This window comes from Osmia bicornis, chromosome 2 (genome assembly GCF_907164935.1).
Source record: "Osmia bicornis bicornis chromosome 2, iOsmBic2.1, whole genome shotgun sequence".
In the NCBI taxonomy this organism is placed as follows: domain Eukaryota; kingdom Metazoa; phylum Arthropoda; class Insecta; order Hymenoptera; family Megachilidae; genus Osmia; species Osmia bicornis.
Window position 1 is genome coordinate 7,984,622 of NC_060217.1, and position 23,797 is coordinate 8,008,418.

General features: G+C 34.7%; 3 protein-coding genes and 2 long non-coding RNA genes across 6 annotated transcripts in view; 1 reads left to right on the forward strand and 4 right to left on the reverse strand.

Annotated features, from left to right (window-relative positions):
* Positions 1-12,166, reverse strand: part of LOC114875658 (rap1 GTPase-activating protein 1-like) — a 143,018-nt gene extending 130,852 nt beyond the window's left edge. The window contains exon 1 of the mRNA XM_029186189.2: positions 11,845-12,166. Within this exon, the coding sequence (XP_029042022.1) occupies positions 11,845-12,071 (227 nt within the window). The 5' untranslated portion in view covers positions 12,072-12,166. The remainder of the gene's footprint in view (positions 1-11,844) is intronic.
* A 218-nt stretch (positions 12,167-12,384) lies between these two features.
* LOC114875661 lies at positions 12,385-16,134 on the forward strand. Its single transcript, XR_003789268.2, has 2 exons — positions 12,385-12,796; positions 14,240-16,134. It is a non-coding gene; the product is annotated as an uncharacterized LOC114875661 (long non-coding RNA).
* A 991-nt stretch (positions 16,135-17,125) lies between these two features.
* LOC123989298 lies at positions 17,126-19,368 on the reverse strand. Its single transcript, XR_006830546.1, has 2 exons — positions 18,726-19,368; positions 17,126-18,627 (listed from the first exon to the last, which is right to left on the reverse strand). It is a non-coding gene; the product is annotated as an uncharacterized LOC123989298 (long non-coding RNA).
* Positions 19,369-19,376: 8 nt separating this feature from the next.
* Positions 19,377-20,673, reverse strand: LOC114875659 (putative protein TPRXL). Of its 2 annotated transcripts, none has more exons than XM_029186202.2 (2): positions 20,168-20,673; positions 19,377-19,768 (listed from the first exon to the last, which is right to left on the reverse strand). In XM_029186202.2, exons 1-2 carry the CDS (start codon positions 20,536-20,538, stop codon positions 19,531-19,533), a joined length of 609 nt encoding a protein of 202 aa, XP_029042035.1. In that variant the 5' UTR covers positions 20,539-20,673; the 3' UTR covers positions 19,377-19,530. The 2 variants fall into 2 exon arrangements, with proteins under 2 accessions (XP_029042035.1, XP_029042036.1); XM_029186203.2 differs by having other exon boundaries at positions 19,377-19,817.
* An 89-nt stretch (positions 20,674-20,762) lies between these two features.
* On the reverse strand, positions 20,763-23,571 carry LOC114875660 (cytochrome c). The gene is made up of 4 exons (XM_029186204.2): positions 23,456-23,571; positions 22,124-22,173; positions 21,667-21,808; positions 20,763-21,587 (listed from the first exon to the last, which is right to left on the reverse strand). Exons 2-4 carry the CDS (start codon positions 22,160-22,162, stop codon positions 21,442-21,444), a joined length of 327 nt encoding a protein of 108 aa, XP_029042037.1. The 5' UTR covers positions 22,163-22,173; positions 23,456-23,571; the 3' UTR covers positions 20,763-21,441.
* Positions 23,572-23,797: the final 226 nt, after the last annotated feature.

Below are 23,797 nucleotides of genomic sequence, written 5' to 3' on the forward strand. Positions count from 1 at the left end.
CGTTGTTTGCCCCAACGAAGAAGCAGCCATTTTCCACTATGAATATTAATGAAACTTTTATGTGGTCATTTCCATTAAACCTTAAGCTTGAAATTGACATAGCGTAAGTGGCATCAGATTAAATTCGGTCAGACTTTATATGCTTTAAAATCGATCATTATGTTGTTATATAAGCAGACCATTTAAGCCACAATTCTATAGTTAGACACAAAAATGGTCAAATAATCTAAGCCTATTATTTTATCGATACAATTGGCTGTCAATTACTTGTCACTTGTTCCTATTGAAATACTTTAATGAAATGCAATGGAAAATTTACTTGCAGTCATCTTCTATTTTTTCTTAATTTTCATAGATATAAACATTATCAATATTTTATATTATTTTAGTATTAATCCTGGAACAGCGGAGGCCAGGTCAATTGTAACCCAAAATTACAAAATGCATAGAAGCGATTAAATTAAAATTAGAGCTCTCTCCATGATCCGCTGTTCGGGGGTTAAGAGTATTATTTTTTATACTAAAAATATTGTTAAATTAACTGCATTCTTCGTACTGTTATTAGTTTTTATTGGTTCCGCATTACTTGCGAAATGATAGCCCGAAAGATGTCATTTCGTTTTAAAATGCATACCAGAACAATTAATATGAACGAAATGTTTATGGCTTTATGATTATGGCTTTTGGTATCTTACAGTACTGGGCAGTTGCATTCTTCTTCGAATTCGTCGACGAAGGGGCCACATGTTAACTGGTTATAGTAATAAAACGTTCCCGGAAAGACTTTCATGAAATATATCGGGTTGGAATTAAAAAGGATATAATCAGACCTGAATATATTTCAAGCAAAAATTATTAGAAATCATTATTTAAATAATTTCGACTAAATACGATAGTAAAATAAAATAAAGATTTATTTCACTTGAAATACAGTAACTAGAAATAATTATTTTTCCATTTAGTATTAGAAATAATTATTTGTAATAACATTTTATGCTTTTATATCAATTCCAATAATTCTTCTTTTATTTATTTCTGAAACGTTTCCTGAAATTTTTATAAATGCTTCATTTTTATAAATCAACCGATCTTTCTGACACCCTAGTTATGCTACTGGTTGTTTATCACCTTTTAATTTCAATATCTCCCGAAGCAATAATCTACATTCAAAGACCTATAGCGTGTTATTGCTCGCGCTCGATTCGTTGTTTCCATGAATAATACCCTCGTCTATCCCACCGTGTTATTATGTTACTAGAAAATGATCAGTTTGGCCGACATAATCACATGATCACGGAAATCACGAAAAAGTGTATGGTCCTTCCAGCGATGGAAACCTCCGGCCTATCCGACAGGGTGTCGTAACGATGTTACACACGTGCGTTACACGAGATTCAATTATCCTACATCTGATTTGCATTCGCTATGAGAGAGCACACGCTCCGGATTCCAGTAATTAGAATATGGGACGGAAAACGCGATGAGAAATGAGCTCGCATAAACGGAGGATCGATACTGAACGACATAAATTTTTATGGTACAGTTTGAACAAGTAGAGGAACAGACGAATAAACGTGTTATTCAATCGAACAAAAATAAGAGCAAAATCGAGATAAATATTTTTTAGAAAAAATATTGGGATATTTCTCAAAATAAATAATCTCCAAAAGTTAGTTAATGATCTAACAACTCCATGAGGAAATTACCTACACCTGGCAACCTCAGAAAATAAGCATCACCTGGTAGAATTTTTTGATATTTTAACATTTTGATCAGTAAAATAATAATTTACTCCTTGTAAATCAATATCAGTTAATTTCTCTTAATTTTCACTTTTAATAGAAAGATAGTAAAACTTGTTTCATCATCCTGTTTCTTACAACAGGAAGTGATCGGTTTTAAATGCAGAGGTTTCAATAAAATGTTATCATTGAACATAGAACATCTCTCCCAATCGGTGCCCAAAGGGTTAAGGAACGAGCAACGAATGTAATCAGAGTTTACACGATGAAAAAGAGGGAATCGGAAAAAAACAAACTAACGGTCTTTCGTAACATACGCGCCACGTTTTACCAATCTTCGTGTCGACGCAAACGAAGATACGAGTATTTGTTTGCGGTAGATTCCCTCGGGAAGCCATCCAGAGATAACGGCTTCAGGAAGTTCTACTAGTCGTGTGCAGGCGACATTTCTTCTATCTTCTCCACGGCAAATGAAATAACCGTATTGCAGAATTTCCGGAAAATTACAAAGCTTCTTTTTTTTTCCCGAAATCTTGTATATTATTAATAGCCACAGGCGTACACTACCCCTCGATGTTCTTCGTCAGAGAATAAAGAAATTCAGACTCGCTGCTCAGATAGCTTTTATAAACATAGCAATCTGTTTAAACGTATTTTTATAATACAGGGTGTTCCCAGTGACTGGGATGGGCTGTATCTTTAAAATATTTGTAGAGAAAAAAATTGAATGCTATAAGACGGTCTAAGTCTTTCAGATTGCAATTTTTTTATCGGTGCAACGATGCACATGCACCTTAATTGCAATTGCACCGTATTTCTTAAATGGAACTGCATATTACTCTAAAATAAGATAATTCATAAAAGGATTTGAAAAATTTCATGAATTATTAATTTATTTAATAAATATGTTTCTATTTCACATAAATTTTACTTTCATTTTATATCAAACTATTAGGTCTCGAAATCAGTTATTTGATAATAATCTAGTAATCATTTTTTAATTAATGTACTTCACTTTTCGTCAATTTCAATTATATAATATTTCAAAACTTTGTCAAGTATGATAAAAATTTCAACAATTTTGAACGGTGGTGTAGCTATTGGTATCTTGTTAGCTGTTCTTCCACGAAATAAGGTGTTTTATTCACAGCAGGTAGCTAGATTGTGAGTTTAAGTAAATTGAGATTAAATTCCCGTTCCTTTCTGTCCTTTCTCTCGATTACACGGACGCACGCGAGTATGAAAGGGATGAGCACCCTCCGTTGTAACTACATACATACCACAAGAAACCTTTCAAAATATTAGCTTTTAAAATATTTTTCTTTCTTTACCTCGTAATCTCGAGCTCCTTGTTATGAAACAAAAGCAGTCTGCAGTTTCATGAAATTGAGCTTGTTTATAATTCATGTATATATTGTTTCGATTTTTGTGTTGAAGAATTTCTAAAAATATACGTGTTCTTGGATTCTTAGAACTTCAATAAAGTGTCTTATTTTGTTCACAGAGGTAAAAAGAATTAAATTCTTTAATTTGAATACTTAAGATTGAACCATTAAAATTTTTCAATAATCATAATAAAATAAATAATTTTCTATTACATAGGAAAATTTATTAAAATTTGATTAAATATAAAAGCTGTCAAACAATTTCTCTAGCAATCTTCATTTCAGAATAAATTACACAATCCATTGATTCCAAAAAATATTTATTTTCTTAAGCTTCGAGTTCACATACCAAAGGGGCTACTTTGTAATATTTTTATGTCATCAAATTATATCAGATCGTTTAATGCAGAATAACTCCATCATTTCAGAAATTACTATAAAAAGAATTCACGAACTAACCACGCGTTGGTTTCGTGAAAAATAAAAGAAGCAATCAAGTCAATCGACCAGGATAATCGTGGAAGTTCTTCTGGGTAACTCACTGTTTCTTATCTGATGAGCACCTAGGGGTCTTCGCGCCTTCGCCAGACCCCTGCCCAAGGGTATTATCGAGGGAAGCCATAAACGGTTACCTCCCACCTCGTACAAATCTGTACATTTAACCCTCTTTCTGGTTTGCGCAACCTGGTGAGCATGGTTTTTTCCAACGTTCACGAGGCTCGGTCGTGCGTTCGAATCACGTCCCAATGGGGGATCACTATCTTGATTCGTGGATCGAAAAAATCATCTGTGCTTCACTGCAGTGACACACGGCATACGGTACTTCGGTGTAACCGTCTGCAAGTCAATGGTATTTTCCACCATCAAACGTATATATTTATAAACAAAGAACAAAGAGGTAAGATATAGTCGTTTTCGATGACATGGTCATCTTCAATTGAATCGATGAGATGGCACAAGTCCAAACTTGGCCATTTTTGAAAAATCTCAAAATTCAATGTAACATTTATAAAACTACATGTTGGAACCAAGAAGAATTAAAGGGTTGGTTGCCAGAACCAGACAACTCCATTTTTACTAATTTTACAAGTACAAATAACTATTTAAAAAATTTCTACCAAAAATTTTTGGATCTTGCATCCAACCCTTTACTTTAAAAAAATATTTAAAAAGTTATGATTTCATTTATGAAGTCATTAATATCCTGTCAAGAAATTTATTTTTGGAAGACTATCACTGACCCAAGAAATGATGATTAATTATCTACTACTGGAAATTGCTTTCCATTAAATGGTTTCTACTTAGCAAGTTAATAAATTAATTAAAATTTCCTAACTATTATACTACAAGAAATGCATAAATTTCCATAGTCTGCTAACGGCATAAGGCAGTAAATTTAAAAGTTAAATGGTCACAACCCCGATAATTCTTATTAAAACATGTTCTACATATGTTCACCTTCAGTATGGTAGGGAACGTGTTAAATTCACCCGCAGTTTATCTGTAACACATTTCCGTCGCAGTTTCAACCCCCGTTTCAAACAGGGACACCGATACCACGGGTCAAAAGGGGTATCATGATCTAAATCGAAGCCCAGCAACCCTTTCGTCTGCCGAAAGAATAGAATCCTTTCGGACGATTCAATTACAGGGTTGGTAGTAGGGGTAGTAACGTTTTTTTCGAGGGGAGTAGGGTGGAACGTAGATTTCAGGGTGTACTTCAACTAGAATAGTCAATTACGGTGGCGTGTCTCGTGCGCTTCTTTGCGACCAATCTCCGTCCATTGTGAAGGCCAAATTTAGTGGAATTATCTTTCTGCTATACCTCCTCGTTGCCACAACCATTAATCTTCGTCGAAAGTTGAGAACGTCCTTGAACCTTATGCCCCGTCGCATTCATCAATTCACGGGCGAAAAATCGACAGATTGCAGGACAAATGATATCTTGAGGATTTTCTGGTATTATCCATTCACTGTTCTTCGGCAAGAATTTATGGTGGAAATAGGATAGAATCATTCTGTTAGATTTAAATATGCATTAGGTTGCATATCAAATGGTAGATTTTAAAACATAAAAAAGATGACACGATTTGATGATGTAAGGTTCAAAGAAAAATCTATAACCAAACATTAATTACTAGTACCACTGTAATTACTAGAGGAACCCGAAAATTCGTGTCGCCCTTGGGTTCGGAATTTCTTTCCGGGTTCGGACGGGAGCTTGCAAATTTTTCCAACGCATAAATTTATTCGAGTACCCGTAATATCGAGACCAGAACTCGACTCGAATCGAATGTCTGCTCTCGTATTGATATTCAGATGCCGAAATTACGCGCAGCCGAGTAAATTTACATGCTGGACAAACTATCGCGGTCTCAGCCGATCCAATCCGACCCGAGTCGGGTACTCGCCCACCCCTAGTAATTACTGATCCAAGTTCGTTAATTTCGTAAATGATGCAGATATCCATTAAAATTATTATTTCTTTTGCAGCGTTTCCAGCAATTAATTAACAAAATTGTAATTCTAGAAAGTATTATCTAAATTTCATCGGAGCACGAATATTTCATCCCGCTAACAGTCTACACGAATTTTCCGACCAACCTAGTATACGTGTTCCGTAAACAATCATTTCAATTTGTAAATGAATCCGAACTCCGTGGTGTACACACGAGGAATATCAGTAAACGGAACATTCGTTTAATTCCTTCTCTAAAAGCATTAAAGATCCCGATCATTGTGCTAACGCGAGTCATCGAACGTTAATTGGTACCGACCTAATTTATATATTTTTTTCTCGAATTAACATTTTATTCGCGTTACCTTGACATCGTAATAGAAGGCGTCAGGGTCACGTCTCGAGCGTCGCATTACTCCGAACGAGCTTTCCTCCGATGAAAGGTTTAATTAAAATTCCTAATAGAACCGACGACAATGGATTGGATTCCATTGATGAGCGAACGAGTATGCAGGGGAACGTTACTAATAATGTTAATTTAATTATAACAAATCTGTCCGCGTAACTGTATCGTATTATTTTTCCGGGTTCGAAACGAAATTCCGGTGAAACTACTTCCTGATTTGGCTGGCTACGATCTAGGAAGCGAAATCTTATGGTTTCAAGTTGGAAACGATCCACCACGGAATTCTCGCGCATGCAATTCTTGAAAGAGAGAAAACGAGATCTGCCCTCTAGTATCTGGTGGAAAGAGTGATCTAAAAAGAGAGAAAGAGAGAGTGGCAGGAAACGGTAAACGGACGAGCCTATTTACCTATGTAGAAGATCAAAGGTGTCGCGGTATACAGGTGCAACTTGCCTCACCTGATGCTACTCCCTATGGAATCGTCGTCCGTTTGTTTAGAAACACAACATCAGACGAATTTCATCTTATATTCATGGAAATATTAGATTTTATTTAGGATGGACCATGTAAGTACAAAGAGACCAAACAACAAGATTTCAAGTAAATGAGTTTCGTGATGTAATACTTTCATTAAAAATTTCTAAAATTTTTATTACAAAACCCAACAAGCTATAAATCTAATTATCTGACTGATATCATCAAATTGCAATGACATTAAAACTTTTACTTTCGTTACTTTTGCTTCGACTCTCTCTCTCGAAAAAAAACATGTTTGCTTTGTCGAATTCCATTTTGGTGAACCATAAACGTGTTAATTGCAATTTGTTCCCACGCCGTATTTAAACTTTAACTCGAAGAAGATTGAAAGTGACGCTATTAAATTTATTATGCAATTTTAAATTCAGATTTTATCGTTTCAAATTTCGGCAAAACAGATGAATATTCATAAGTAGCCTCTACCCAAATTAGTCTGAAACTTAGATGAAGCGAAACTTTTATCCTCTTGTTTTCGCAACACTCGTGTTCCTTTTTATACAAAGAAATTTCTGCGAAGTGATTTGTGGAAACAAAATATTTATTCAAAAATTAATTCAAAGTTAATAGGTATATTTTTATCCAAACAATGTTGAGTGATTTTAAGATTTTATGATTTAATTGAATAATGAAATAATTTTAAAAATATAAAAATTTTTAAATGGCATAGTAAAATATTTAGAATATTTTAGAAATTAGTATTTTAATGTGGAACTGATTTTAGGATGAATTTGGGGGGAGGGGGCTGGTGATTGGGAATTGGAGAAAATTTTTGATAAGGATTTGGGGCCTAAATAATTAAAAATTAGTGTCCTTATTCTACAAAATGGCCCGTCATTTCACTAATCTCCCGATACAAATTTAAGTCCCAGTCCGCCCCTGCTGAGGTCCTTTGATTAAAGAAAAATGTGAAAGAAAGAATCTACTTTCTTTATTCTCCCTTATTCTTTACACGCGAAGGTCTACCTTGGGTTTTCCAAGGTTTTCCCAAAATTGAAGGCAAACGGTGGAAAGCTCCCGTTTCTATTCTCACCCTTAGCTAAAGGATGCTAATTCGGCTGTGTATATTTCAGTAACAATATCCCAAGTTCTACAGAACATTCCAAATGAGAAAGAAGCTCGTACAAATGCTATTAGACAACGTGTTCCATGAATTTCCATGTTCTACCGTGAATGTAGAACGAAATGTAACAGAGGAAGTTCGATCGCAAGTATCAAGGTTCTACCGGGCTGCGAACAACAGATCCATAAACTCCATAACTCATTGTACTTCAAAACATGGAGAGGAAGGTTGTTTACAATCGTCACCTCTCAGAAATCAAATAAGGTGGCGACATTCGAATGGAATCGTCCGATGAAAAAACGATTTAAAAGAAAACGAAAAAGAATCGTCCTTTTCCAGTTTCCGTTTCCGACAGTTTCCGGACCTCGCTCAAGGTCATCTCCGTTCTTCCATCAGATTGCCCTACTTGTTAGCACCGATTGCATAATAATCTCTCCCGTTACCTCCTGGCAAAACTAATCTATCACTCAACGATCATCTCCGCTCGTCCGATCGACTATCCCCACTGGAATGAGGATGTCCTCTATACCCAGGCCCTGGTATTTCGCAATAAACGACCCTCTTTTATTACATAAAAAAAAAGGTTTGTAGATATCACACTAGATAGTATGTACAGTGAGTGGCAAAAGTATTCGCACCTTATTATTAACTCTAGAAATACCAAAGAGGGGGCTCATTAAGCCCATTAATTAAAAAATATTGAAAATATATTAATTGTCTCATCTACAAAATTTCAAAATATTATTTACTCGGTATTAGTATTGAAGGAATAATTTTTAGTGAAAAATGTATTTTTTATACTTAGGTATAAAGGGTATAGCAGGATGAAATTGTCAAAAATGCCCTTGAGCCTTTCAACCCTGTATCTCAACCGGGAGGGTAGTTACAGGGTAAAATAGAAACAATGGTTTTTGCCATATTTTTCCTATTTAATGGTACTCAAAAAATCTGAAAAAATTCTACAATGTTCTAGACATGTTTGTTTATGATCGTGGATTTTTTCAGATTTTTAATTCATACTTGAACTTATCTAATGCGATTTCTATTATATTATATCATAATTTTGAGTAAAGCAGTTCGATACTTTTGATCGACATTGTACTGGTAGAGTGATCATCATTCCCCCCTTGAAGATCCTCGCGTGGGTATGGGTCGATTTCAAAACTACTTTACTGAAGCTCAATTCCTAATTCGTCATCGAATCAGGTCAAGTTATTTCACGGTATGGTATTTACAGTTAAAAATTGTAGGTCGGATATGAATGATAAGGCTCTAATTCTATTTATATTAACTTTCGACACGTGAAATGATGAATTCTGAGACATAAGAAATTTAACATAACTTCATGACATAAAAGTATCACCAAATAATACTTAGGGGATATCAATTTGAAGTTTAAGATTTAATGAAGATGATGAGATAAAAGCCTCCTCAATATTCTTGATATAAAATGACTGGTTCTTCATTGTATAAAGAATTTAAATATTCACTGATCAACAATATGCTAAATAAATAAATAAAAAAATATTTTCTATCGTTTATTGAAGCCTACGTTAATTTTGTTCAAAATTTATTTCCTTTTCTTTCCCTATTTTATTCTGAGATAGTCCGAAGAAGATTTATTTATTTTTAATCAAATTTGTAAACTATGAATAATCGAGGTGCAATGTTAAACACATCGTAGAGAAAAGTGTGTATTTTAACGAAGTAATGGAGAACACTTAAGTTCACATAGTTATAACAACAATAGCGCCTAGTAGCATAATATAGTAAAGCAATTAACTAGATTTTAACAGCTTAATGAGAAATTACAAAGGTCAAGCTATAGCGCACTCCTGTGAACCAAGCGCTATTGTTTAGAAGGATATTATCATTTCAGAACACTTTAATATCGATAATGATCGAAATTCAATTTCAAAGTTTAATTACCCGCAATGTTTCCATCTAATAGATTGCCATCACTTCCTTTTCATTTCCTATCTGACATTTGAATGAATTATTTAAGCAGAATTAGATGAAGAAAGTCAATGAATTTATTGAAATTATCCAAACTTTTGTTACCGTCATTTCAACCAAACATTTATAAAATTCCTTTAGGATATTAAGGAATTTAATAACAAAGTGTACTTGTGAATATAATCGTCTCAAATGATAAGAAGTATTAAGACCCCTAACACCATCTTATGTACTCGGATCTTCAAGCTGGTACATCCATAACGTCAAGGAGGATTATTTTCATCGTAGATTTGTCTGTGACCTATTTCCCCGAAAATTGTTTACCGTTCCGGTCCACTACGAACGCAAACAAGTAGCAAACTTTTTCGATCATACACGCTCTGCTGAAAACGTGAACTGCGAGGAGACGTTATTTCCCAGAAACAATTCCGATCGTGATCGCGACAATTTGTCGACGTGATAAACATTTCCGTAATACGTTCGTCTCTTTGTAAATGTACGTCGAGTGGTGATCGTCATTTGCGAAATGCACCTTTCCACTGATATGACCCTAGAGGATTTAGGTCAGGAAATATAGGACGGAGCTTAATACGTGCACAAAAATACACGTCCAAGATAATTTCACCCTCGTTTTTTATATTTACATCTCCGAATCGATGTTCGTCAGTGGATCCTTCGTATGTTGGAAATTAAGATAGAATTAGCTGTGTCAAATTTGGCATACTAATCATTCGACTTTGAATTTCGATCAGGATTCCGAACGATTACGTGGTAAATAGTGTTGTTTCGAATACTTATATAAGATAAGTTGTTAATTTTAATACTGACGCGAGATAATTATTCTGCTTTAAATTTCAGTATGAAAGGCTAAGTTATATTAAATTTGCCACTATACTAATTTTAACTTGAAATTTCAGTAAACATTCATAAAAATTACATTTTACGTATTATTTTTTCATAATAATTTGGTCACTGCATTAACCTTCTCTCTGTGTATAAATATTTTAACGTTGAACGTGCATGCAGGTGTAATTACACCCCATGCATTTTCAATGAAAGATGTTAACACATTGTTAACCGGCCACGAGTTAACTCGTGTTTGCACTTGCATTAGCTACTTTAATTTTTCAAACTCAGGGTAATGTAAGATACTGTAAAATTTTTCAATCTTACTTTATTATAAAAAAATTACTTCTCTTGATATTTAGGTTTTTATCCCATTTTTAGTATTAGAAAAATTTCAACCATGAGGGATCGTCACGGTGAAGAACTTTTCAATTAATTATATGCAGATATGAAAATTATTTTCTGATTGTCCGAGTGTATCAATTATTGGCCCACAGAGTTTTAATCACCGTGTCAAATATAACAATGAATAATTTTTTCTTCTATTTTTGTTCTAATCACAATATATTTTATAATTAGAAATCGCTAATTAAAATGAATGTCTTAGTTTGTTCATTTCTCAGTCAAATAACCAAAGAAAAATAGATCGGTGTAAACATTTTTTTATGTCTACTTAGAGGTGGACATATATTGCGCAGAAAGCGTCTTAATAGCATGAAGGTTTCGAACTTCCTGGAATCTGTGACCCTTGTAATGTTATTTGACTTTCTGTATATAAACAGAGCCTACCGATGGAATCGTACCCGAGGAATACATGTACGCCGCACGCTATTCAATTTACCTCAAGGAGTAAAGCCCTATCGTAAAGTGGAATCACACCGATAGACTAATTTCTAAATTGCATTTGATTGATGCTCCATTGAATAGAAGTGAAATGAAGAAAGATAAGAAAGAAAGCTATATATTAAAATCACGAATATATGATACCGACCGTGAAATTACAACAACTTTATAACTGGTGCTTAAAAGAAAATTAAAATTATGTAAATGATATTACTTATGCAAAGTAGCAAGTGGCAAGGTTAATTTAATCTTGGATTAATTACAAATTTAACCTGTCTGACTACGCATGGCCTTTTCCACTACGCTAATCAACGTGTTAATTTCCGTAGCAAAAAGTTAACAAATTTGAAATTTGTCTCAATGCTAATGTAATATTATAGAAACGTACTGAAACGAAACACAGCGCAAGGGTTGCAAAAATAAAAAATAAAAGAAATTTGATAAACGAATTCTTTTTCGAAACAAGTTACTCGGCCATAGCGCGGTTCGATGCATTGCGCGAGCGCGGTTACCCAGAAAGAGCCCCCGAAGGATCCACTGACCCGGACAATTTCGTAGCTAGCTTCTCCTACCACGTCGTACACGGCTACTACAGATCGAAATCGGCCTACCTGTGGAGCGTAATTCGTGGTTCCGGCGACGTGGTTTGCCCGCGACAGCTGAGAGCCGTGGGGACCTTGAGAAGGTCGCAGGACGACAGGTGATGACCATATTCGCGACAATTCCAGGTGTAACTACCACGTTCGTCCTCCTTCATGGATTGCTGCCTCCTGGCACCGGCATTGTCACTTGCACCGCCACCACCCTCGGAGAGATGGCGAATCAAAGGACGTCGCATCGCATATAAAAATTGTTTCACCGGCACATTCGTAACAACCGACACGCGAGTTTCGACGATCTCTTCGTTACTGAGATAGATCGGTACGTATCACGGCACCACAACAAATCGACGGATGAATCGGGAAGTAAACAGTTCGCGGGAATCGAATGGATTGTTGACGTTTCACGGCTACGACACAAAAGTCGTTTCAGTTGATCACTGAATGTCGATCATGCTCGGATACCCGGAACGACGTAATCGCGGCACGAGTCCTCGCGAGACTATGTACGTACTTCTTGCGCGAGTGTTTACCACCGTACACCTCCCACCCTTCAGCCCTCCTTGCCGGAGTTTGTCCTACCTGCCACCCACAGTTCCAAACTGGACCAAACAGCGAAAGTGGTTGGCCGATAAAGTGGCGGACTTCAGAGGGTTGTTTTAAAGTTTCTGTTTTATCGGCTGATTGCATAGATGTCGTTGTGCATCCTGTCCCTTTTTTCCAAATCAATTAAAATTAGCAGAATTACTCTGCGTTGCTTGGATATCCTTAAATGTTTGAAAAGGTTCAAAGTGTTGTTCTTTCAATCTTTTCTCCTTTTTCTTTTAATTATCAACTATTGCGATTTCCCGATTATTTAGTTCCTAAAATCACCGTTCCAAAACATAGAGTGCGCAATAGACCAGGAGACAAAAATGAAGATTTTAGAAACATCGGTATTTCAGACCGTGAGATTATAGAAAAAGTAAGTAAATTAATTGTTACTTTTAATTCCACTTCTCCTCATTTTAGCAAAACTTAAAAATAAATAATTAAAAGTTTTTTAGTTTACGAACAATTTTCGGCTTCAACAATTTTCAAGGTTCACCGTCAGATGGCACTGAGAGTGTTGTTATAGACGCGCGAATTCATATCAAATTAAAAAGCACGAACCGCTTATTAAATTAATTACTCTGTAATAATATGATTCCTTTATTAATTAAGTATATAGTTTATAAGGGGGAAATAGGTGTAATTCATAGAGCAAATAACACCAATTTTTAAAAGCAAATTGAATAATAATGAATGCAATTTATCAGCATATATAATTTGAATATAATAATTCTTTGGCGTATTATAACCCAAGGAAACAGAATAACAAGGCCATGCGTCGCTTTAAGCACTTGTCACAACATGGTATTCAATCACCTTGATTCTTCTATGAATATTTAAGTGTATAAGTAGTGTGTAATTTTGGTGCGTAACGTTGCCAACTATTGATGTTATTTTTAATCTCATTCATTACTTCCGATTATTATGTAATTATTATTTTTGATACTATCAGAGAAGTATCCATTTTTGGTACCTCTATATTGGGCTTACTGTTTTTAATTTTCAATTTTAGACATCAGATTTCGAGTCAGTGGTCTTAAAATTAAGTAATCCCATGATACTCTGGGGAAATATTGAATTTTAAACCACTCTACCGGCTTCCCAGCTTGCAATAGCAAAATCTAAGACAGTTAGTTGAAAAGCTCAGTTGTTAGATTTGCGACGCAATTGCTCAAAAGCTATTTTTGAAAAACTTTGATAGTTCGTATATTTTCAAATGCAAACATTTAAGATATTAGCCAGACGTATAAAAGGAACTCTACATATACAAGGTGTCCCATTCAATTCGTCTATAGTTCCAAAATGGTATAAGATAGAAAATAATATTATTAGGAAAAATTAAATGGTGTCAAATGAAGCATCATGTGACGTATATATTGGCTCTGAAAGTGAAGGCGTTTCAATGAATCCAAGGTCATCTTCATTTTTTTAAATAGAACTGTATACTTTGCTATACGTCAATCAATTCGTATTTTTATTCCCTACAAAAATGTATTAAGGTCTTTGGATCGAAAATTGATTATATTGAAAGATATCTTAGGGAGAGACAAGACGGACTTAGTGGTCTCTCCCTATGATATCTTTTGAACTAATCAATTTTCGTTCCACGATCTTAATACTTTCTTATAGAGAATAAAAAGACGCATCTATTGATGTCAAAAGAAATATACAGTTTCAATAAAATTTTTTCCAAATAAAATTAATCGTTTGAAACATTTTATCTAAAAAAGTATTAAGGTATTATATACAAAAATTAAAAATTCATAAAATGTTTTAAACCTAGTCTTGTCTTTTCTTATGGCATAATGAAGTATAGAAGAATGGAGTTTGATAACTAAACCCACATCCGGTATACCAGAATTCACGACCTGTTTTACAAGCAGCTGATAATGCCAGCAGATACTGGTGATAAGGAACCGGTGGAATTAATTCTACATCAGAGGAAAATGAATATTATTTATGACATTATTGGTTGAAGTGCACCTGTATTTACGTCATAGATATAAATGAAGGAATTCAGGATGCAGTTAATACAAGATTACACAAGCGTTCCTTTGACGCTGATTAACAGATGAAACGATAGTTCTTGGATGATATTCAATCTGTGAATTAATCACTCAAGTTAAACGAGGTAGTATTGTTCGATGACAATAAATGGAACAAATGAAATAAATGTCACGATATCTTCTGACGATAATTATACGGATATTTCTATTGTTTGTGAACATCGATCACATTAATACGAGAAAATTACAGATGCGTCTTTTGTTCAAATAACAAACATAAAACCGTTGCAAATAAATTGCAAGGACATCTTTAAATAGCTAACAAAATTATTGCATAAGCTGTTATATGTTTATTTACAAACACGTTCAATGCGACGAAAAGTTGCTTAATCGAAGCTTTATTAAAGTTTGAGGTTTGTTTTTGTTTTTCTGATAAAAGATCACGTGTGTTAACTGACAAAAAAAAGCGATAATTCTGTTATCTGTAATTCTATTGTAATCTATATTCAAACATTTTTTTATCTTTAAATTAATTACTCATTATATATTTAAGTTGCAATTAATATAATTGCTTTTCAAATCACAGAGCCAAATCTGTATTATTTTCAATAGTTACTTCTTATTTTACTTTTAAATAAAATATACCCAGGTTAGATTTAAAGAGGGAGTTAGGATAAGTAGTTTTATTTGAACGTGTTTCGTGAAGAAATTGATCCTTGAAAATAAAGCTGACAATGTGAGATCATTGACGTATATAGACATACGTGCTTTGATCTGTCGTTGTACATATATGAGCTGGTGACTCCAATGACCCATATTTAGAGAAACTACACGGTTAAATTATAATTTTAAATTAAAGCTGCTCAACGATCCACTCACAGAGCTCCTAAAAAGTGAGAGTAACCATTTTTGCAAAATATTCCGTTCAATTCAATATAGAGCTTACCTTGTAAAGGAACATATCTATTCTTAACCCACTACTGTGACTCACTTTCGTTTATTATTTCTCTGCCTCCGTATGTTCTACAAATGGCTCATAGTTGTTACTCAATTACACCTTCTTTCAGTAACTTAACACGTTATTTATGTCAGAATAAAGAAACAGAAGAAAAAAACTGGATCTAAATGTCACACTTTTAATTCATGACCGAGTTCTACTCTTTATTGATCGCTCTTTATATCGACCATTAAACATTATTTTCCGTCAGAACTTGTTATTATTCAAAAATGAATGTATATTTTAAGAAGAAAAAAAAAACAGGTCGTAATTTTGCTATAACTTTATGATAACAGAATAATTGTTCAGGGATGTTTTTGGGATTGGCACATAAAACAGTAGATCTCGAGTTAAAGCAAATATCGAGTTTATTTGTCGATTTGCGTAGTCATAAAATATATCGATCGATATCAATAACACTGACAAATCTCCGTAGTGATCGCAGAATAATAACTGGGATGTGAAATCGGATGTAAATTCGTAATTCGTAGATACCTGAAGCGCGCGCAATATTGTATGCCTCGGTTGGAAAATAATTTTCCAAGAGAAAATAAATGCAAAACAGTTGTATACATTCTCGAATGAAATTAAAAAAACAAAAAGAAAAGAAAAACCGTATACGATTATTTAACGTTCGTACAAAAAAAAATAGTCGATATTCACCGTTACATGGCTATCGTTATCCACCGAATCGAATCAATACCACAAGAAAAATAGAATGAAGAAGAAAGGTAGGGAGAGACGAGTGAAAGTATAGCAACGAAAGGGGGTTGAATAAATCGAGGAATGTTCTGAACATAGCACCACGTTAGATCCTTATTACTATTCACGTACAAGCTAAGAAACCGTATTCACTATGGCAGGTAAATTGTACAACACGCGTAACCCGTTCGTAAGGTGTCAACTGAAAGAGAATATAAACGTACCGAGGGTTTAGACGGTGATGTACATGTATCACCACCGTCGCGAACGAATTACCTCCGATTTCAATGCTTACGTGCTAATTAAACGGTTCCCAAATGACCAATCGATTAACTGGAACCGGATACTGCGCTCTATGTAACGATGCACACGCGTGTATACGCGTTTACGGAAACGTCCTGCCGGTTGATCCGTAATGGCGCGTACACGCAAACTCGTCGTCGTCTCTACATGGTAGGCGTAACGTAGCAAGTACGACGCCCGTTTGGCTGTTAACACATAATTGCGTAACGCACTATGGTTGAGCTACTGTCGGTCGTCCCTACGTTACGGAACCGACCACCCTAATGTGTGTAGGTGAATCGCGACCTAGAGAAAAAGGGTCGTCGGATACACCTGTATGTACACGTGTGTCGATGCACGCGGTCCGCGCTGGTTGCATAAGTGCAGGCGCAGACCGGATGCGCGCGCACGCGTGCACCAAACACGTGTACAGAGTACTGTTATTTTCTTTTTAATTCGAATTCGTTAAATACATCTATGAAGTTGCGGCACGAGGTGCTGCGTAAGCTCGGCTCTAGCAGCCGACCTGGTGTAGCATCGACGCGAGTCGGAACACCCGCATCCAGGCGAACATCCCCGTGGACGGTGAACGACAGACCGAGCTCCTCGTCGTCGAAACCGAGGAATTCTTGCAGTCCGTCGACGTCGAACGGCGACGCGTCGGTGTCGCGTCGATCGAGCATACGTCGCTCTCCGACTTCCTTTCCTTTTGTTGTTGCTGCTGCGGCGAGTACTTCATCACTGAATCATCGGAACAATTAATCAAGCTAGCTTTCCCTCGTTACTTTACCTCCTAATTTGATGCTACGATGACATAACGATGGGAATCCGCCGCGTTTTCATGCTGACGTTCTATATACGTACGCGGAAGCATCGTCGATGATAGCGTTTCACTGTGTCGTGAAGGAAGAAAAAAATAATTGCGGATAGTAATTAACTTAATGCACCGTAGTTACTTTCCTTGCGCGCTTTATTACCTTTTTCGAGCTAATTGACTTATACTGTTTGTTTAATGCGGAAAAATTCACTTTGTCGTAACTCTTTTTTTTTTTAGGAGAAAAGAGATAAATTAGTATTGATATTGGCAGAAAATTTAGTTTGCGACTCGCTCGACTGAGAAGGGTTAATATCAAGATTTTTATTTAACAAAATGAACTAGTTCATAACGATTTTACGATTACAGAAGGCAAGCTGGTGTAGTATGGTTAAGTAATGAGATTTTCCCGTATGTCACTGCACTACTTTTTTTTCTCACGACTAACAACGAAACGCCTTTCACCGACAAATCCTCTTTTGTTTAAGAAAGCCGTTTTACGCAATGGAGAGAGTATCGTTATAGTACGAATGACTGTACACGCGTATGCGAAGATAAAAGCTTCGCGAACTGTTTCAAAGTAAAAAGAGCAGCGTATATTTCGCAGCCACTGAAAACTGACAATTTCAAAATCAAACTGCTCTTTACGTAAATGTCATATCAATCTTGACTATGTTTGTCCACGCTAAACGCTCACTCGGTCATGGTCAAAGATTCGTTACGTGTGCATTGCAAAGTGCGCTGATATAACGGTTAAGCAACAGATGGGGCAAAATTAAATTTTAAAATCTTTCCTCAACAAACATGTTCAACTAACTAAAAAAAATTTTAAATAAAATTAATTAAGTCATTCAATTTGAAAACACATATTTTAATCACTCCTCATACAATTGCCTCAATTTTCAAATTAAGTTTCTTATATTGAGTTTCTTATATTGGAAGCATCACTTTTAAAGGAACAAAATAATATTTGGAAAATGAAAATAATAAGAAATACAAAATTGAATTAAAATTAGGGCTCTCTTCATGGTCCGCCATCCGAGTATCAGTTACCAGTGACTGGCGTAGCAGTAAACGTGTTTTAAAAAAAGAAGTAAATAATACTTTGATAGTTATTTTTTAAATATATAAAGTGTCATATCAATCCGATACGCGTGGCCTACATTCCTAAATATAATACGTGTCCGCGCACGTGTGCGTAGGTGTAATCAGTGATCACTTAAGCGCGAAGTCTTTTTTTGTAGCCTTATCAATATCCGCGGTTCCGAAGACTCCCTTTTTCCGGAATTCGGCGAGTAGGTGTGTATAGTGGGCGTTTCAAATGTCTTCTGCTTTCAACGAAGCGCACGCGCCCCTTTCGGTCAGCTGATTCCCTAGACCTACTTTTTGCCCGATGATGCAGGCTACAAATAAGTATAGATACGAACACGCGTGTACATATACACGTATGTATCATGTAAGTACTTCTCGTGCTACCGTATACGCGTGTATACCTACATACTTTGGAAACACTCTGCGTCCTAAATCATGCTCTTTGCCCGAGGCCATCCTTAGGCACTTGAAAGACTCGAGTGTAAAATGTAATGTTGCTCTAGTATCGCAAATTTTCTCGACAAAAGACACCACTGTCGTTGAAAAAATAAACCACTAAGTGGTGTATAGAAAACAGGATCGATGAAAGAAAGAGAATCTTTCTAATTCCATTCTCTAAATAGAAAAAACTTTTAATCACAGTTTTATTCAAAATTTAAAAACAATAGTCGTGAGAAAAATAAGCTATACGAGCACTAGGCGATTACGTTATAAAACACTCTAGGTTTTTATCAGGATACGAAAGCTTTATCAGAGATCTATAAAAATATGTATCATGATTTTTCTGTAATGCTGTATACATGCTTGGAAGAGTCCAAGCGAAGACCCATATTCGAGCAAGTATCATTTTAGGCGCGCGTAATTATTTTGCACAATTTTTATTTTAAACTGACTCTATGACTCTTGCTAAAAAGCGCGGCACTTTGGATTGTCACTGTCATCAATGCTTGCCCTAACTATATATGTACCGCGTTAAAGTGTTCCACGTAACCCGTGATGTATTTTAATGAAACAATGAACATTGTTCAATGAATGATCTGTTGACGTCTACGGTACGTACCTGTGTCAATTTTATTCAATTCCTAATTCCTCGCGAGGAGGCAATTACGAGACAACTTTACTTTGCTGCAAACCGATGTACACTGGTTCGAAGCGCTTCGTACAGTGTTCTGCGGAGCACGACGACGAGGTGCATTCGTGCGACAAGTGACAGACTAGAAGCGAGGCAGAAAGAGAACAAGGGATAGAGAAATAGAGGAGGCTCTTTTCTTCTCGCTCTGTTTTGAACGCTGGATGGAGAAGTGGCTACACGTCGACGCGATCGTTTCGACGATGAAGAGAAAATGGTGGGGATGCTCGTCTTGGTGGTTCCGTCCTGTAGCGCCGGCGCTGCATCGACCCATTCGCGCTTCTCTACCGATGTGCGTTCGCTTGAATGTATCTTCAAAGTAGCTATTTATTTATCCGTTTTTACGCCTGATGTTCATATAGATTGCTTCATCTGATAAATCATCCAAGCTTGCTTGATTTTTATCCACCTTTCCAATACTAACCTCCTATGGATACTATGCGCGTATATGCAACGGTATGTTCAGCTAGTAAGGCGTTTTTGACACGTGATTCTACTTTGAATATTTCTACTTTGCAAATTTTGTTTTGTTAATAGAAAATTTTGTTTCTAAAGGTATTACTAAAAACGAGGTCCTTAATTAACTTTAATTAATCAAGTCTTATTGTAATAATATACATATCAAATATGCTGTTGGATATTATCAAGAATTATACTATAAAATATAATATTTTAAATAATTAGTAGTTTTAATTATACAATTAAATTTTTGAAAAACTCACTTTTCGCTGACGTACCACTTTGAAGAACAAGGACTTTGAGGGTTGAACGCGCTGCTTGGAGAATTCGCGGTACTTGGCATTGATTTTGAAGATGAAAATGAAACACCACTATCCGTTGAAGACGGTGTATGACACTCTTTATTAGATAAAGGTAACTGCCAGGAATATCTAGACTTGGCACACGGACTATTGCCACCAGGACTTGTACTTTGGGAACTCGAAACGCTTACCGGACTTTTCGGACTTTTCAAAGCTCCAATACTAAAAACTCGGACTAATCGAAGTCTTAAAGAGTTTTCTTTATTTTTTATTGTATTATTAGTATCACTTGATATTTCACGTTCTTCAGAAGGATCGGAGAAATTTTCCATGATAATTTGAAATTTAAAATGATTAGACGAACGTAATACCGCGAACTACTGCATTCGACTGCAGGAACTTATTTTAGAAAAGTGTATAAAACTTGGAAAAAGGCGTTACTTCCTGGCAGTTTTTTAACCACATCCTTCCTTATTCTTATCACAATAATGTAAATACTAATCTGAACGTATACGGTTCTAAGAATGGATTAAAAAATTCAAATATCACAACCATATAATTTTCATTATTTAATTTATTTTATTTCCATCCGTTATTCGAATAGAATTCATTTAAAGTTCTCAAAACTTTAACTATTGACACTATCTCCTCCTTTGTACATACAATTAATATGAACTAAATTGTTTAAGCATTTCAGTGTTTCAATGTTACCCAAATTTAAATTTAATTTTCAGTGAGATGTATCGCATTATTGCTTTTTGTACTTTGTCTTTTTTTTTAACATAGAAGAAAATGAGTATTACAAATTCCTCGCCGAATCTGTATTTTTTTTTTTTTTACATTCTTGCATTACAATTTAAATAGTTTGTAGTACAAGTTGAACAGCATATAATCACAAATAAATAATAGTGCATAGTCTACATGTGGCGCAGCCACAGCGAGAGAGCACCGCAATATCTTTAATAATGAAGTAGGGTCAGTTTCTAGCCGGTTCTAGTCTGACTCTTGTCACTGTACATAGTTACACGATATACCTACTTATAATTAACAACAACAATTTTCCACTATTCAGACTTTGCAAACACTTGAGTACCAGATGGGGGAGAATTAATGAATGAGTCGAATGAGATTTAACCGGATGTTCGTGAGGTTTGAAATGATAATAGTACTAGTTTCCTCTACAACATCCTCCCAACACGTCTAGCGTGTCTGATCATCTTCGACGAGTGTTAAGTTTACTTTGAAGCTTGCTCAATATACGCAATAAGATCAGCTCGTTCTTGTGGTTTCTTCAAACCGGCAAACACCATTTTTGTACCAGGAATGTACTTCTTTGGGTTTTCAAGATATTCGAATAACGTGTCCTTGTTCCAAGTGATGCCTAAAATGGTAAATATATAGTATTAATTTTGAAAATAAATTTATTAACAGCTGTTTTATTAGAAAAAGAAAGAAAGTACCTTTCGCTTTGTTGGCATCCGTGTAAGAGAAACCGGGTGCCTGCCCAGTTTTCCTACCCACTATTCCATGTAAATTGGGTCCTACCTTGTGTTTACCACCAGCTTCAATTGTATGACATTGTGAGCATCTTTGTACAAAAAGCTAACAAAAAAAATTTACATTTAAGATACAAATATTTAATAGAAGTTTAAAACAAGCTTTGTGTAATTTTTATTTTTGTCATCTAATCTCAAATTCATTACTTTAAACCAATAATTGAAATCAAACGATAAATTGACACTATCTCAAAGATATGAATCATGTCGGCTTATCGCGTATAGACGTAATCTGTACGTCATTGAATAAAAATTTCGCGCGCATTTACAGATACCAATTTTAAACATCGAACATTTTCAACTTAATTAAAACTTGATGAAAAAATAAACTATTGAAATATTATATTTTTAATTTACATACCTTCTTTCCCTTCTCCGGATCACCAGCGGGAACTCCCATTATTCCTTATTCTATAAAAACATTGTTTAAAACATAAATTTGTATCGTATAAAAAATACACGTTCAAAAATATCTACTAACTATTATTTGTAGAAATAAATGAACAATTCTAGCTTATACATCATTCGTTACGTAAGTACGAAGCACGTGAACAAAAGTCTTACGTTTCGTAATATCATTGCACAAGAAATTTGCTTATATGCACGTGTGACAAATACATTTGTCAAATTAAAAAAAAAAATAAAATTTTATATATTGAAAAAAGGATGCGTCAATAATTGTGGTACTTTGGATTTTACACTCTGCACGTGTCAAATTATGAATAACATACGAAGCGATAAAACGGTCAAATAATTAATAGTTGGTATTTGATTAATGAAAGAATATATTTAATAACTGTGGAAGGATTTAATCATATTTTCATTTCTATTTTTACATAAAACACAAAAGCATTTAGTTTCAAAAGTGTCACTGTGACATTGAAGTAACAATTATTTGTTCATTGCTCTAATAAATTAATATGACGAAAATTAGTAATGCAATATTAATTTCAGTCTAATCTAATCCGGAAAAAATGATAAATTTATAAATCGATGTTTCCGTGTAGAATTCCTTTTTCGCGGTGCTGATACGTGCATATTTTCAGTGCAAGCAAAAAATGGTTACTGAATCTAAAATTTCATAGAGGAATATATGAGATAAAAATAGGTGATTTTCTTTCATTAAACTTTCTTGAATTGCACAGAGTTGTGCAATATGTTGCAATAAATAAAAAAATTTTAAAAAAGGCAAAGGACCATAAGGAAAGATAATGCCATAAAAAAGTGACCTTTGTATTTAACTGTATATATAAGTAATTTCTTGTATAATTAATTAACACCATTTTTTCACACGCGTGCTAAGATAATTTGAATTTGAAATAAATAAGAAAGCGAATTTTAGACAAAAGTTTAGATATTTTTATTAATGAAAATGTAATAATAGAGCACTAGCTCAAGGATAGTTGTATTATGTAACACTGAACATCTTATAATAGTATTTTATTAAGCAACTAAAAGATTTAATGGAAGTAAGATCAGAAAAGATTTATCCCGTTAGCTATGGGTTCCCAATGTTCGTCACTCAATTGCACGTGCTATAAACGCCATGCACACTAAATTGCTAAATTACACAGTTTTAAATGCTTGTATAGTTCTTAAAATTTTCATAAAAAATATATTGATTCAATAAAGAACACGAACACATTAATCAATAATTTGAACAATTAAAAAAAAAGAAGAAAATCAAACTTACTTTAACTTAACTCGCGCGAGTAAGAATATTACAGACGACGGTAGTCTAACCGTGAATAGAAGCTTCGATCGATGAGTAACTACTGACTTCCTCTGAGGTTGAATTCAGAGTATTTTAATGGCTGACGCAATAATTCATAAAACTAGGAAACGTACGTCCAGAGGGCGTACTAGTAGATCTACTATTAAAATTCTTTTTCATGATTGGTGAAATAGTTCCCGCGAAATTCAAGCTTAACTAAAAATCAACTATTTACTTTGTAATTTAATAAGTTATAATGAGTAATTAATTTTGAACAGGTATTCAGAATTTAATATACATAACAAGGAATCGAAATCAACT